Below are 13,906 nucleotides of genomic sequence, written 5' to 3'. Positions count from 1 at the left end.
GCGTAATCTACCAATACCATGCCCTGTCGTTAACGGCTATAATAATAGCAGGAATTTGACGATTGACGTTGGTGGCGAACAAGTTAAAAACCACTTAAACTTGTAAATCACACCATGATAAAAACCATTCTAATGTTGTTTACAGAAACTTCAAGAGACACCCATGCTATTAAAAATATTGACAACTTCTGAGGCCCGAGAAGGAGGTTTGTACTGTGAGCGCTGGATAAGGAGGTCCTGGTTTCAAGTCCCGGTAGGACCAATTTTACAAATTAATTTTTCTACGTTGGTTTTAATTGAATGGATACATAATACATACATGTATATACTGTACTCAAGTATCAATCTATACATATAAATTAATATGTATGTCCTGCTTCTGACTAACATTAGGTCATAAAAACATTGTCTGTCATTAATTCCTTGTTGAAAATATAAGTATCTTTTATGGATTATAAAGTTATCTCGATTGTAATGAATATTTTTACTACCATAATATTAATTTGTTTTTTGTGAAATTACTCCATTACTTTGTTATTATTATTAATACAAAAGTACCGAACCAAGACCCAATGCTTTCCATAGCGAATGTGCCGAATCACGTATCTGTCGAATCCAGAATTTGTCTTCCGAGACCCATCGTATCACTAAGCAATCCACTGGTAGTGTGGCGGTATCCTATACCAAACAAGGGCTTTCCTGTACGTTTGGTGCACTCTAGGGCAACTATAGGCGAGTAACTTACGCCAATTGGTAATTTGTTTCACCACATTGTAGTGCATGCCTTCGATAGGATATGATGATGATGACTTGTCAGGATTCGTAAAGATACACCCGCCATTCTGACTCTCACGACTCGAACTTGTGTGATACCAGGGCGACAGGGACAGATGCAGGTTCGAATCTTGTCCGATCGAAGGAATTTTTCTTTGTGTTCGTTGTTTATATTAATAATTATATAAGTATATATTTTATGAACTCCTTGTTGTGCTAGATTCTACATATATTCTAGTTTTCCCGTCGGGGTAGAACTCTGCCTTCCACACGCATCAATGACAATAACACGACAATTTGACGACATCAGTGGCGCAACGGTTTGCACTGTGGGGATTTTATTTGGAGTTCCCGGGTTCGATTCCCGGTTGGACCAATTTAGGAAATCAACTTTTCTAAACTTTTTGATAATATTAAGTGACACGACGAACAAGTCGTGCGCCTGATGGTAATCTGTCTCACGCCACACACACTTGTCCATAACAGTTGCAGTGCCACTCAGAGCTTTAAAAGAACGCACACACTCAACATAGCCCCGCGCTAGGGAAACCATGTGTCGCGGGTGCCATGGACACACACATAGACAACCACAAATTATACCCAAACTCACTAGAGAAATAAATGTGCCCGGCGCGAGAATCGAACCTGGGACCTCTGCGTGGCTATCCGGAATGATAACCATTCGGCCACGGAGGTAGTTACATGACATGACATTACTGCTTGGCGGCAGAAATAGGTAAGGTGGCAGTACTTCCCTGGACTAATTCTTTCACGAGAAGCCATTCCATTGCTTTGGTACTCATTATACAGAGGAGTGCCTAAATTGAAGCCAGCTAAATTTGTTCTGTACCTAACAAGGGATTGTTGTGGTTCTTTGGCATATTTTACATGTAAGGTGGATTGATAGATTCTACACGATGTCAACATGTGGGATATGGATTATGATGTCAAGTGAAGGAACGACCAAGTCGTGCGCCTGGTGGTAAGCGACAAGCTTACTTATAACAACTGCAGTGTCACTCAGAGTTCTATCTTGTCAAACCAAAACACAATATTTTGAGAAAAACAGCAAAAGAGATTTTTCGATAATTTTTGTAATTTTTGAGGTTACAGGGTAGAAGGAGAACAAAGGATACATTTCAGTTATTGTAGATTAAAGAATTATTAATATATTAAAGAATTATATACAGGCATTACTGTCGTAGGTACTAAGCAAAATAAGCAATTTCTATTGAGAAACATATGCACTGATTTTCCGTTAATAACAGCCGAAAGATTGTTGTTGTAATGAAGTTACAAAACACTGTTCTGAGCCTCATAGTGTTTTGGTTTGACATGAGTTTGGATAAGAGGCACTGCCACTGCGCTCGTCACCCTGAGACAAAGTTGACAATCTTTACCATTCAAAGCCGGAAGGTAATATTTATTGCTCATATATTACTGCTTGGCCGGGGCAGTAATAGTTATGGTGGCAGTACGTCTCTGGACGAACTCTGCTCCAAGGAGCTCTATTGTTACTTCATTTATTTCACTCATGTCAAATCACCCATTTCAAATTTCAAACGTAAACCACATTTATCTTGTCCAAGTGATTATTTAGTTTGTATGTTTTGAAGTTTCTTTTTGTATTTTCTTTATTAGCATTTATTTAAATCAATGACTGTTTTACAAATTACATACATTTTATGTCACGAACATATCATTTTACTTTATTCTACTTACGAGTTTACGGTATTGTCAGATAATGTCTTACTTTGGAAAAATTCAATTCAAAAAACCATTGTTTATTCAACCGATCAACGTTTCGGCTTCTTTACAGGCAAATTAGCAGTAACTGAGGGATCTGTTAAGTTCTTCACAGGCAAGGATTCTTTACAGGCAAATCAACAGTAACCGAGGAATCCGAAACCTCGGTTTGTTTTAGATTTCAATAAATAGTTTTAATTCCAACTCGATTCAAATTTGTTTAATTCGACTTTTCTCAAAGTAGTATGACAATTTCTTATAAATATTAAATTAACATCCCTTCATGTTATTTATTACTGTTATTTATTTATAATATCTATAACACAACATTTAAAATTACTTATACTACTAAATAGGCACTAACTTTGTACTAGACACACTTCAATATTAATATAACAAACAAGTCATTTTTAGTCAAATTATTTGTGCATTGAAATTGAATACTTAATGGGGTAAATTTCTTAATTTAGGTAATTCGAATTTATTGCTTCGGGTTGAAATTTTAACAATTTTGTAATCATAAGTACAATAAGCCAATTATAATTGTTTTTCTTTATATCGCGTGTTCTAAGCACTTCAGTAGGCATTTAATACGTAAAGAAACTTCACTATTTATCGTAATTATTCATAGATGAACTCATTATCACAAGGTTATCACACTTCACTTAATCCGAACACTGTTTTTAACAACACTTTATGCATTAACTTTGAACAAAGTAATGATCAACACGAGTTTATCAATTTAAACAAATGGCTTGAAACAGCGACGGGATTACTGCGCAACGTAAAAAAGAGGTCATCTTAAAACCCACTTTGAGATGACCTCTTTTGTATAATTCCTCTTCAAGGAGCCATCTTTGAAGAAGCATTTCCAACAGTCACCCCATCCTCACTACGTTCCGGCGGCGCAGTAGCCGGTCCATTGTGTAGAACACGCGAGCGTACCCTCAGTAAGGGCACGTTATCCCATTCGCCCCCGGTTGGGCGACCGAATCCGGGAAATGGACTCTACATATCTCCTTCCATGTTTTTTCCTGTCGCCTCGGTGGCTTCGAACCTCCGTAAATGTTATACGGGTTGTTATAACCCTGGTTATAGTATCCTTGGCCATATCCATCGTAACCATACGTACGTCTTCCATTCCCTATAACAGCATCATAGACTGCATCAAAGAACGGTGCCGCTTCTGCTGAAACTGCTACGAACAGAACTGCAAGGAGAATCGCTCGCAACACCGACATCGCGGAAGTATTCGAATATATGTCAAGTGATTGTGCGGTCAGAATGGCCCTGTGGTGGCGGAAGCTCGCGGCGGTGAAGTATGATTGCGAATGATGTCGGGTGCTCTGTCGCCCGCTTTTATATCGGCCTCGGCTCATCCGACCGATAAACAAAATACTCGCAGAGTATGCGCGCGCGCGGGGTTCACGGTCCTTACCCTGGAATCACATTGAAACGTTGTTTACAGCGGAATATTGGAAGGGTTATATTTCGCAAGGCAATTTCAACATAAATACTAGGAAGTAGCGCAACCAACGAGATAAAAGCTTGGTCCAAGGCGACTTCAATAGAAACCAGAACTTGCTCTAGTTTATTGCTAACGATATGTACAGTGTACTGTTGAATGTCCTGCGTACTGTTACTTTTATAACCACGAGTTCTAAATAAAGTAAAAAGTAAAAACGAGTAGTAAACAAAAATGCATTATCCTACTATGTATATATAATTATGGGAACAAAATGAAATTACAATTTTTGTATTTCAGGCACTTAAATAAAATAAAATAAAAAGGTTCTAAACTTGTAGTTACAGATAACATAACAAAGATATACATATTTGTATGAAAAATAAAAAATATGTACGAGAAATGTACGAAAACGAGTTTTAGAAAAGTTATAGTAGCAAGTTAAACTCGCTTTAAAAAGAAATCGCAAATGACGACTTGATCCTATGTTATCATCGCTAACCCACAGAAGACCTACTGCTGGGAACTGGAAAATATTTTAAGATCTAGTTCACCGTGCCGATCCAATATTCATGTGACCCAATGTTTCACAAAAGTAGGTTTAACCTCGTTTAATTATACTTTCATTCAAATTTACAGTCATTGATAATTAGTAACGTAAACTGTATACATATAGAATAGGACATAGAAATGCCATTTGCATTTGTCCCAACTTGTTTTGTGCTCCGCGCCGACGCGCAGCAGCTTCCGATGAATTTGGCCGGCGTAAAATTGGTGTGATGCAAAATTGTTTTATTTACAATACTTACAATAATACAATTAACATTTTTGAATACAATATTCTCGTACAAAATTATGAATAAAAATCATGAATGAATTACGTTCGCATGTACGTACGTTCTATTCAATAACCTTTACTTTTATGCGGTTGTTTTATTATAGAAACATTATTTATTGTATTGGTTCGCTGGAAGACGTTGTTGTTGTTGTTGTTCGAATTCTATCGGATCGAAGTAAGAAGTTTGTCAAGTGTTCGATCTTTGTATTAATAATTATGACAATATTTAAGTTGATTATTTTTAGTAGATATCAGTATCCGGCTAACTACAAGTTAAAGTATTAAAACGGCACAAAATGAATAATTCAGATGTTGATTTACACAATGTTTTTTTAAACAGCTGAAAAATATATACCACGCCGATTTTATGCACATCATGACGGCGCCGCTGAAGATTTCACGATTGGCGCATATGTTTAGTCTCAATTATGCTATTACTTCTCACGTAATTTATTATGTATTATATTCGTAGGTGACAGGTAAAGGAACAAAAAATTGGCCGTTTATTGGTGGTTTTACTAGCATGTCATACTGATATGACCAATAAGAGTTGTTTGTATTGGTGGTCATATTTAGTCATAGGCCCGCACTAGGGAAATTCTGTATCGCGGGTGCCATGGACACACACATAGGTAACCACACGGCCCGAGAATCGAACCCGGGACTTCTGCGTGGCAGTCCAGCATTTTGAAGTTTACCCTGAGCTTTTCAGTGAAGGAAAACAACCTGATGAAACTTGCACGTTGAATAAGGTTCACAACCTTCGGAAAATGTGTGAATTTCCCAACTCACATTAAACCACCGTGGCGGACTATGGCCTAAAACCGTCGCCTGAGTGGAGAACTCTTGCCCAGCAATAGAAGGAATAAAGGGTTTGAAGAGGAAAGGTAAAAAAAAACCTTAAATAACAAATAGTAATTTTTACTACAGAGCGTTTCAAAGAGAATGAGACTCTTAATTAGGCATTTAAAATCAATCTTAGAGTGATTACACAGGGTGACTTTTAGCAACGATGCAAACGCGCGTTCATGAAACGTCGCAAAAAAAGTCTAGCGATGCAATCGCGCGTTTGTATCGATGCAGTCGCGCGCTTGCATCGTTGCTTAAAATCGAGCGCGTGTGAAAGGTAGACGATTAGCGACTGTATCGCTATTGCAACGCATTTGCATCGAGTTTGCATCGCTGCCAAAAGTCGCTGTGTGCAACCACTCTTGAAGTCAAATAAGATATGTTAAATAAAAAACAAACGACGATAGGACTAAAGCGTGAAACACATAGAGAGCGGGTGCGGGTCGGTTCGGGACCGCGGCGGGTCTAATTCCGGGTGTATTTACATGGACGACAGACGCCCGTCTCGCACCCGCTCTGTGTGAGTTTCACGCTTTAATGTCTTACCATTGCGTGATATTTAGCACTCTAAACAATGATCTTATACATATATCATTGACCTCTAAAGCAATGCTTGTAAAAACATTTCAGTTCCAAAATATGTATCTATTTAAGGTCCTCTACCTCTCACCTACATATATATCATATATATATACACACACACACACACACACACGCCATTAACGTATCATAGTACGTTAATGGCTTTTCGTATATATTTTCCTCATAGGTAAGAATTTGATACTTGACGTAACCGTTGTTTTCAAGCACAAGGCGAACAATACAACTTGAACTTGACGTTGAAAAGTGCGTTCACCTCTCATGAAGGTGAGTAAGCGTAGGACTATGGCATACGAGATGTTACTTGAATGTACTCAATTCGTGCTAGTATTTCAACATGACGAGTTTTTATATACACATGAAGTCAGTTGTACATAACTATAACTTTCTTATAAACAAAAACCGGCCTCAAAAGTTCGTGGAATTACATCTATTTGCCAAGTTTTATTGAAATAGGTTACCGGAAAGTGCGCGAAAGCGGATTCATCCCCTAGTTTGCCACCCTTAGAGGCGGAATACCCGTTTCTGCCGCCAAGCAGTAATGTCAGTATTACTGTGTTCCGGTTTTGAAGGGTAAGGGTGCTGGTGAAATTGCAGGCACTTGGGACTTGTCAACTTATGTCTCAGGGTGACATGACGGGCGAAGTGGCAGTGCGCTTCAGATCTTTGCAATTTGAAGCTCGTGAGTCGCATTGCAACTGTTATGGATAGGCGTGTAGCTTACCATCAGGCGCGCGACGTGTCAGTCCCGTGACTTGATATTATAAAAACAAAATGGAATATTTTCTTCAAATTTAAAAGATATTAATAATGAGTACCTTCTATCCAACTAAAAAAAAAAGAATCAGCAAAATCGGTTCACAAATGAGTAATCGCGTAACATACACACAAAAAAATATTGTCAAATTGAGAACTTCCTCCTTTTTTGAAGTTGGTTAACAAAGTAGTGAGTGTTCACGTCATAATCTAGTGACTATACGTCAAAAGTGTTTTTATCGCATGAAAGTCACAAAAATAATACGAAATTCATCATCATCATCAACCCATTTGACGTATAAATGGTGATGCTGCTGCCACTGCTAGGAGCGAATTTCCGACGCATGCCATGTCACTGGAGGCTTTTATAACACCTTAATCGAAATAGTGTAATGATTTTAATGTTAGTTAGTTGTGTTTCTGTAAGCAAAACTCGACGGTAACGACGCTAAACTTGTTTGTTATCTATCGAGTTTGGTACTGTTATACACTCATTCCACATCTCGGACATTTGGCAAATTATACACTCATTACACATCTCGGACATTTGGCAAATGCTTTCTACCATCATTATCAACCTATTTATACGTCCCACTGCTGGATACGAGTCTCCTCTCGGGCGAGGATTTAGGCCGTAGGGCACCACACTGGCCCAATGCGGGTTGGGGACTTCACACGTTTTCTGAGGATTATGAACCTTCCTCGGCGTGCAGATTTCGTCCACCGAAAAGTAAATTTCGCACATACATTTCGAGAAACTCAGAAATGCGAGCCCGGATTCGAGGCGGTAGGTCAAACCATTAAGCTAAAACGGCTTGTTAATATTAATAATACGAATTACATGAAACAAATTCTGTATAAGTATGTGAAATTTTATAGCTCTCCTATTTGGGACTCGATACTACCTCAAAAGGCTTTGGTTGATACCGCATAACAGCGAAAGTGTTGAATCGATGTAGTCGAGCGCATGCATCGCGTTTGCATCGCCGCTTAATATAGCGCGCGTGTGTAAAGGTAGACCATTACCGACTGCATCGCTGGTAAAAATCGCCCCGTGTAACTGCTCTAATTACAGTACAAGACACACTAAACAGTAACACTCATTATCACACCCCATAAATATTGCACAGAGACAGAGATAAAGTTAGTTGGTCTACATAGATGTTGTTTTATTACAACAAAGGTGTGAATTAACCTAATTACGTGTATATTTACGTAAATTTAAGTTATGCACACCTGGAGATGAGTTAGGTACGATTATCTAAGAGCCTATGCACACGGCGTATTTTATACGCACTGACGACGCCCAGATGACGCGCGTTAACGCGATTCAAACGCGATGCATTCGCAGCGAGTTAACCTTGCACACGTTCACAAATTCAGGGGCGCCGTAAACGCACGTCATTTGCACGTATACGCGCTGCAGACGCGCTGTAGTCGCGCGTATGTATTGTGCACTTTGATAAGTTAAAATATCTTTTAAGATAGTTTTTATTTTAGTTTTGTTTGTTAATTCCAGTTAGTTTTTGAAATGAAGCAACAAAAACATATAAAAGAAAATATACGCTTTTGAAATATACGCTAAAATAAATTTAAGAAAAATTACTTACTGTACATTATTATTACTATTAGTTTTTGGGTGTTTATCTTGCATGCATTGCACTACACACGAAGTGTGAAAAGGAAGAAAAATCACAGCAACAGCAACCTCTTGCTTGCAACGCGATGTTTGCGTGCGTTTGAATCGACAAAAACGCAACAATCTGCCTTTTGAGCCTCTCCGGCACCGTAGACGAGCGTTAGTAAAACGCGCGTCGTCGACGCCGACGCGTATACAATACGTGTGCATAGGTTCTAAGGGCCTAAACAACTGAAATATATTATACAGTTTAATGCCCTTGATGCGACTACATAAATACGCCTTTCCAGCTACCGTATAAAAGCCTTTAAAATACCGTATTTAGTACGTATTTTATTGTTTTCCCGTCATTACCGGTGGTCGAGGCTGAGCCTCAGACACGCGTTTACAATTGAAATTGAATTTTACAAAAGTTGAATTAAAAATACAACTATGCTGAAGCCACTAAAAGCCTCCCCTACTTGCCACAGGTATGTTCCAATACATAATAAATTGGTTAGTTTCGTGAACTTTTGGCGGGGAATTCAAATTGGCCAATTATAGGCCTTAATCACAGTGAAATACAGTACTAAAAAAAGAAAGGCACTTTTATGACAGGGTTGTCGCCCCGCTAGTACAGAATATTTAAAAATACCTAGCAATCGTCTACACTCCTTATAAGAGTACAATTGTTACTAGTTATAAGGTACCACATTACTAAAGCATCATAGGTTCTTTTTACAAAAGAATTAGTTTGAACAGAAGTACAAAGAGGGATCGTCGCTTGTCACTGAGACGTAACCACTGTTTAAAACTGTAAAATAAAACAGGACTACGTAGGGTTCCACACAAATGAACACTTGAAGAGCTCGTTATTACACTGGGTAAGGGACGCGGGTTGACTATCTAGGTGTAAAATGTATTTTACTTCCCTGCTTCCGTTTTTATTTAGTTCCGAGAATCACCTGCCTCGGTACTCGTTTCCCCTTGTCGGTCCTTCGACTGACATTTCTAGCTCACTGTCACTTCAGCTTAATAATGTCAAAATTATCAATAATTATAATGTATTGTTACTAAACAGCTGTACAATAAACTTGTATCTAAAATACGTATTGGGAGATTGCGCAATAGGAGTTTCTTGCTTAAGAAGCCGATCATGCCATTTGTTGCTACCCGGCGCTGGTTAAACTATATGCGTAATGTAAAATATGGAATGACCTGTCTCTTTCTGCAAAAGGGACCGAGTCTCTATAGTTGTCTACAAACACTTAGACGAAAATGTTAACAAATGCTGTTTGATAATTAATAAGCAGTCTCGGGATGCACATTTCTTTTAAACTGTGCCTTACCTGTTGTTGAATATTTTAGACTTTTAATTATATTTTAAGCGTCGTTTTTGGTCAAGTATATTGTGTGCTCGACTTCGAGTTCTTCACTATTGTTGTTGCACTTTTGACAATGTACTTCGTGTAACCATATAATTTGATGAAAAAAATAGTGTAGTTAAAGTTATAGACAAGAATCGGAGTTTCCAAATGGCCACCGTAAAAATGTAACGATTTCCTACGAAATAAATAATAAATGTCAGAAATAGTACATTATGATACAAGTGTGCTAAGTTGGTCATTACACACGAGGCGTTATTACTCGCGCGAGCCGCAGGCGAGCGCGATAAGAAAGCCGAGAGTGTAATGATCAAAGCACACGTGTTTCATACGACGTTTTTCAACACATTTGCGAGGAAAATGAAACAAACTTGAGTAAAATGGAAATGAAAAATAGCTTTATTTGGCATTAATTATACAGATACACTGAATACTATATTAAGCTCACGTTAATGTAAATAATATTATTCTATTCTATACTATATCTATCAATAGCAATTAATTAAGAGTCTCCAAAGCCTATCAAAGTCATTGTATCTTGATTTTATCAAAAATGTAGTTATTTAAATTTAATTATTAAAACAATTGTTAAATGTACAATTTTCAAAATGGTAACGTGCAGTTTTGTTAGGCATTTGAACCGTCTGTGTGATATTATTTGTTACTATTTCATTATTGTCTTAATTCTTGCGTAAAAGTCGGTGATACGGGTTCATTGTGTACAAATATGGATGAAAGTGGTGGTGGTTCATTTAAAGACTCAGAAATAGACAACCTAGGTAACAAATAACTTGTATCACGGGAGGTGGATGGCTGCGGTTCAGGACACATCTTCTTAACCTGGAGCTCCAGATTTATAGCGTGGGTTATTTGAGTACATATGTTGGACTTATTTCGAACTGAATCTTCAACATAAAACTCAGCAACTGTGCTAGATCGCCAGCCACCATGACGCTTTAAAGTAAGCAAATCAGCTCCCGAGTCAGCTAGCAATGTAGCTGATGTTCTTCGGAAACTATGCCCAGTGTATAAATCCGGGTCGGGTAGATTTAAAAACTTGGCAATTTCTTTAGGCATTGCACCAAATTTATTAATGCCTATTGCCTGAGCCACGCATCTACCCTTCTGGTAGTTTTGAAAAAACCGATCGGATTTTGCCTTATCTGTCCTAAGCGCTTCGTACTTTTTTACTATGTCGTAAAATGGACCGTGAATGGCAAACGATCTCGGTACCTTATTTTTAGTGTTGTTAATTTTAATCAAAAGCATTTGGCCATGAGTTTCTACGTCTTTTGCCGTTACTTCGCTTAGTTCTTGGCGTCTACACGCGCCAGTGACACCAAATATCATTGCAACCTGTAAAGAAATTAAAAATATAGGTATTTTCGCAAATATAATACAAGAAAAATGAAAACATAAAAAAATTAAGGTTTAATACGATCAACTGACCTTTGTTGCTAAATACTGATAATCGGGGGCTTCTTTTAAAAACTTTTCGACGTCAGTTGGCGAAAGTACCTTCGATTTTCTTGCAACATACCCATCAGAGCGTCTCTTTAAAAATGCCGTCAGATTTGAATAGTTTTTTATGTCTATGCTATTCTTGTTCTTTACTGTGGTCTTTAACATAGAATAAATGCACCAGAGCGAGCTGGGCTTAAACCTATTCGCCAGTTCATTAAAATAGGCAAGAAAAACATTTTCTGAAAACGAAGACGCTTTTTTGTTGGTTTTCCATTGTATAAAAGTTTCATATGCAGCCATGTATTTTTCTCTGGATTTCGAAGGTAATAAACTGTCACTTGCGTTTTGTGCCTCTGTGAGGATTTCGGGCGGTGTTAAATCCATCAAAATGTTTTCTTCCGTGCTTGAGCAGGACATTTTAAACACCTAGGTAATTATCTAACACACAGCGTATATAAATGTTTCGAACGTATCAATGGAAATTGGCGCGCAGAGTTATTTTTTCTGCGCCTGGCGCCGCGGCGCGGATATGCGCGCGCAGGTGCTTCGGCAATAATGAGACTTAGGTGAAATTCCTAAACAGCCAATGCGAAATAATATAAATATGTCCTTATTTCACTCAAATTCGTGTAAAATATTATCCAAAATAAGTAATTTTATTCAATTAAAGTTTTATAGGTGTATATTGTGTATGTTTTTCTATATTTATCACATCAAATAAGAAATATAAATTTATTAATAAAAATATTATTTGTAAGGTAAGACTACACAACCGTATTAAACAGAAATAAAAAAAAAACTGTGACCCTGTTTGTTTGGGATTACTGTCATTGTAATTTGAATCTTATAATATGTAGGTTAGAGCTGTTTTTTTAATAGACCAAGTTAATTTCAAAGACATAACCCGGATAATTTAAGAATGCATAGTTTTAATACATAGGCCTTGTTGTGAGATACATCTTAATCCGGTTAAGCCTATACTTATTACACACACGTTTTGTAATATAATTACAAACGCGTGTTCAATAGCTAGGTTTATGAGCCTAAAAGCGATACAATAAGAAGCCCGTTACGAGCAAATGTGTTGAAAATTAAGTTATTTAAGAAAAATTACAACCTAAGATCTGTCAGTGTGGCTCATCAGACGCCTTAGCTTGTCCCGAAAGACGACAACAATTTAGTACTACTAGAACAAGAATCGTTTTGTATTCATGAGTAGGTACTATAAGTCCGTACATATTATTGCACCTACAAAACAGAAATAACGACAATATTCTTTGTAAAGGGTAAGGAGGTATCAAAAGGGTAAAGAATTTCCTTACAGAACAAAGCCCACTATAGATCGTGATTCAAACGAAATCAAATATTATCTCACTTTCTATTTCCACATCTTGTAATATTAAACCACGTAGACCTTCCGTACAGTGATAGGTCATCCCGTCTCCGTTCACCTAAGTAAATGTTAGGAAATTACCTTTAGTGAAGCTTATTTATTACTGAGTGGGAGCTAAGTAAGTACGTCGCGAACATTACCATTACCATACAAATAAGTATTAATTACAAAATTGCCTCGTTGACTGCTTGATTTTTTTTTATATGACAAATGAAGAAATTATATGTTTTGAAACTGGCACGTTCTCGTGTAAACGTTTAATCGAAATCAAAGATTTTTAAATTAAACATTCGCGTGGCCGTTCATATGAACATTATCATAATTCAACCTTTTTTAGCGTTCTTCAATGATATTATACTTGTGTTCCTTTAAATAATTATGTCCATAAGTGTAGGTGGGGAACATTTTGAATTTATATTTCGAACAATTTTCCGAATTTTTGGTGATCCGTTGCCGTCCTATGGTTTTGTATTTTTAAAATTTGGTAGTAATATTCTATATAAACTTTAGATATTAAAGTAGGTGTATGTGGTTAGCTATGCAATGGCTATATACATCGAGTACATTGACTATATAGGATTAGTATGGCACTTGTAATAAACATGATTGTTATATATTTTGAGAATAAAACTGGTTTCACATTAATTGTGAATATTCGGATTCAGGTGATGTTAGTATAGTTTTGTAGAAAGGGCGAAAGTGCCATTTCGAAAAATTTTTAAGGGAGCATGTTTTAGGTTTTAAAATATTAACGCCCTCTTTTAAAATTCAATTTTGTTTTTAATTAAGTTTAAATTTTAAAATTGAATTTAAAACAGGACGTAAGTATTTTAAAATGTGAACGTGAGAAACTAAAACATATTCCCTTGAAAAATTTTTCAAAATGGCGCCTTTGCCCTTTCTATAAAATACCAACGATATGGTACTAGTTTCATATATGCAGAATCTGTCTGTGTAGGTACCACTGCCCTACCTAATTCTTGCGTAAATCAGCATTGCATTGCTATATTCCGTTTTG

General features: G+C 37.1%; 1 protein-coding gene across 1 annotated transcript; it reads right to left on the bottom strand.

Moving 5' to 3' along the window:
- Positions 1-10,703: 10,703 nt before the first annotated feature.
- On the bottom strand, positions 10,704-11,845 carry LOC113237103. Its single transcript, XM_026473370.1, has 2 exons — positions 11,481-11,845; positions 10,704-11,387 (listed from the first exon to the last, which is right to left on the bottom strand). Exons 1-2 carry the CDS (start codon positions 11,793-11,795, stop codon positions 10,704-10,706), a joined length of 999 nt encoding a protein of 332 aa, XP_026329155.1. The 5' UTR covers positions 11,796-11,845.
- Between the last annotated feature and the right edge of the window lie 2,061 nt (positions 11,846-13,906).

This window comes from Hyposmocoma kahamanoa, unplaced genomic scaffold (assembly GCF_003589595.1).
Source record: "Hyposmocoma kahamanoa isolate Upper Pololo Valley unplaced genomic scaffold, ASM358959v1 93, whole genome shotgun sequence".
Lineage (NCBI taxonomy): Eukaryota > Metazoa > Arthropoda > Insecta > Lepidoptera > Cosmopterigidae > Hyposmocoma > Hyposmocoma kahamanoa.
Note: the sequence above shows the minus strand (reverse complement) of the source record. Positions and strands in the feature narration are given on the sequence as shown.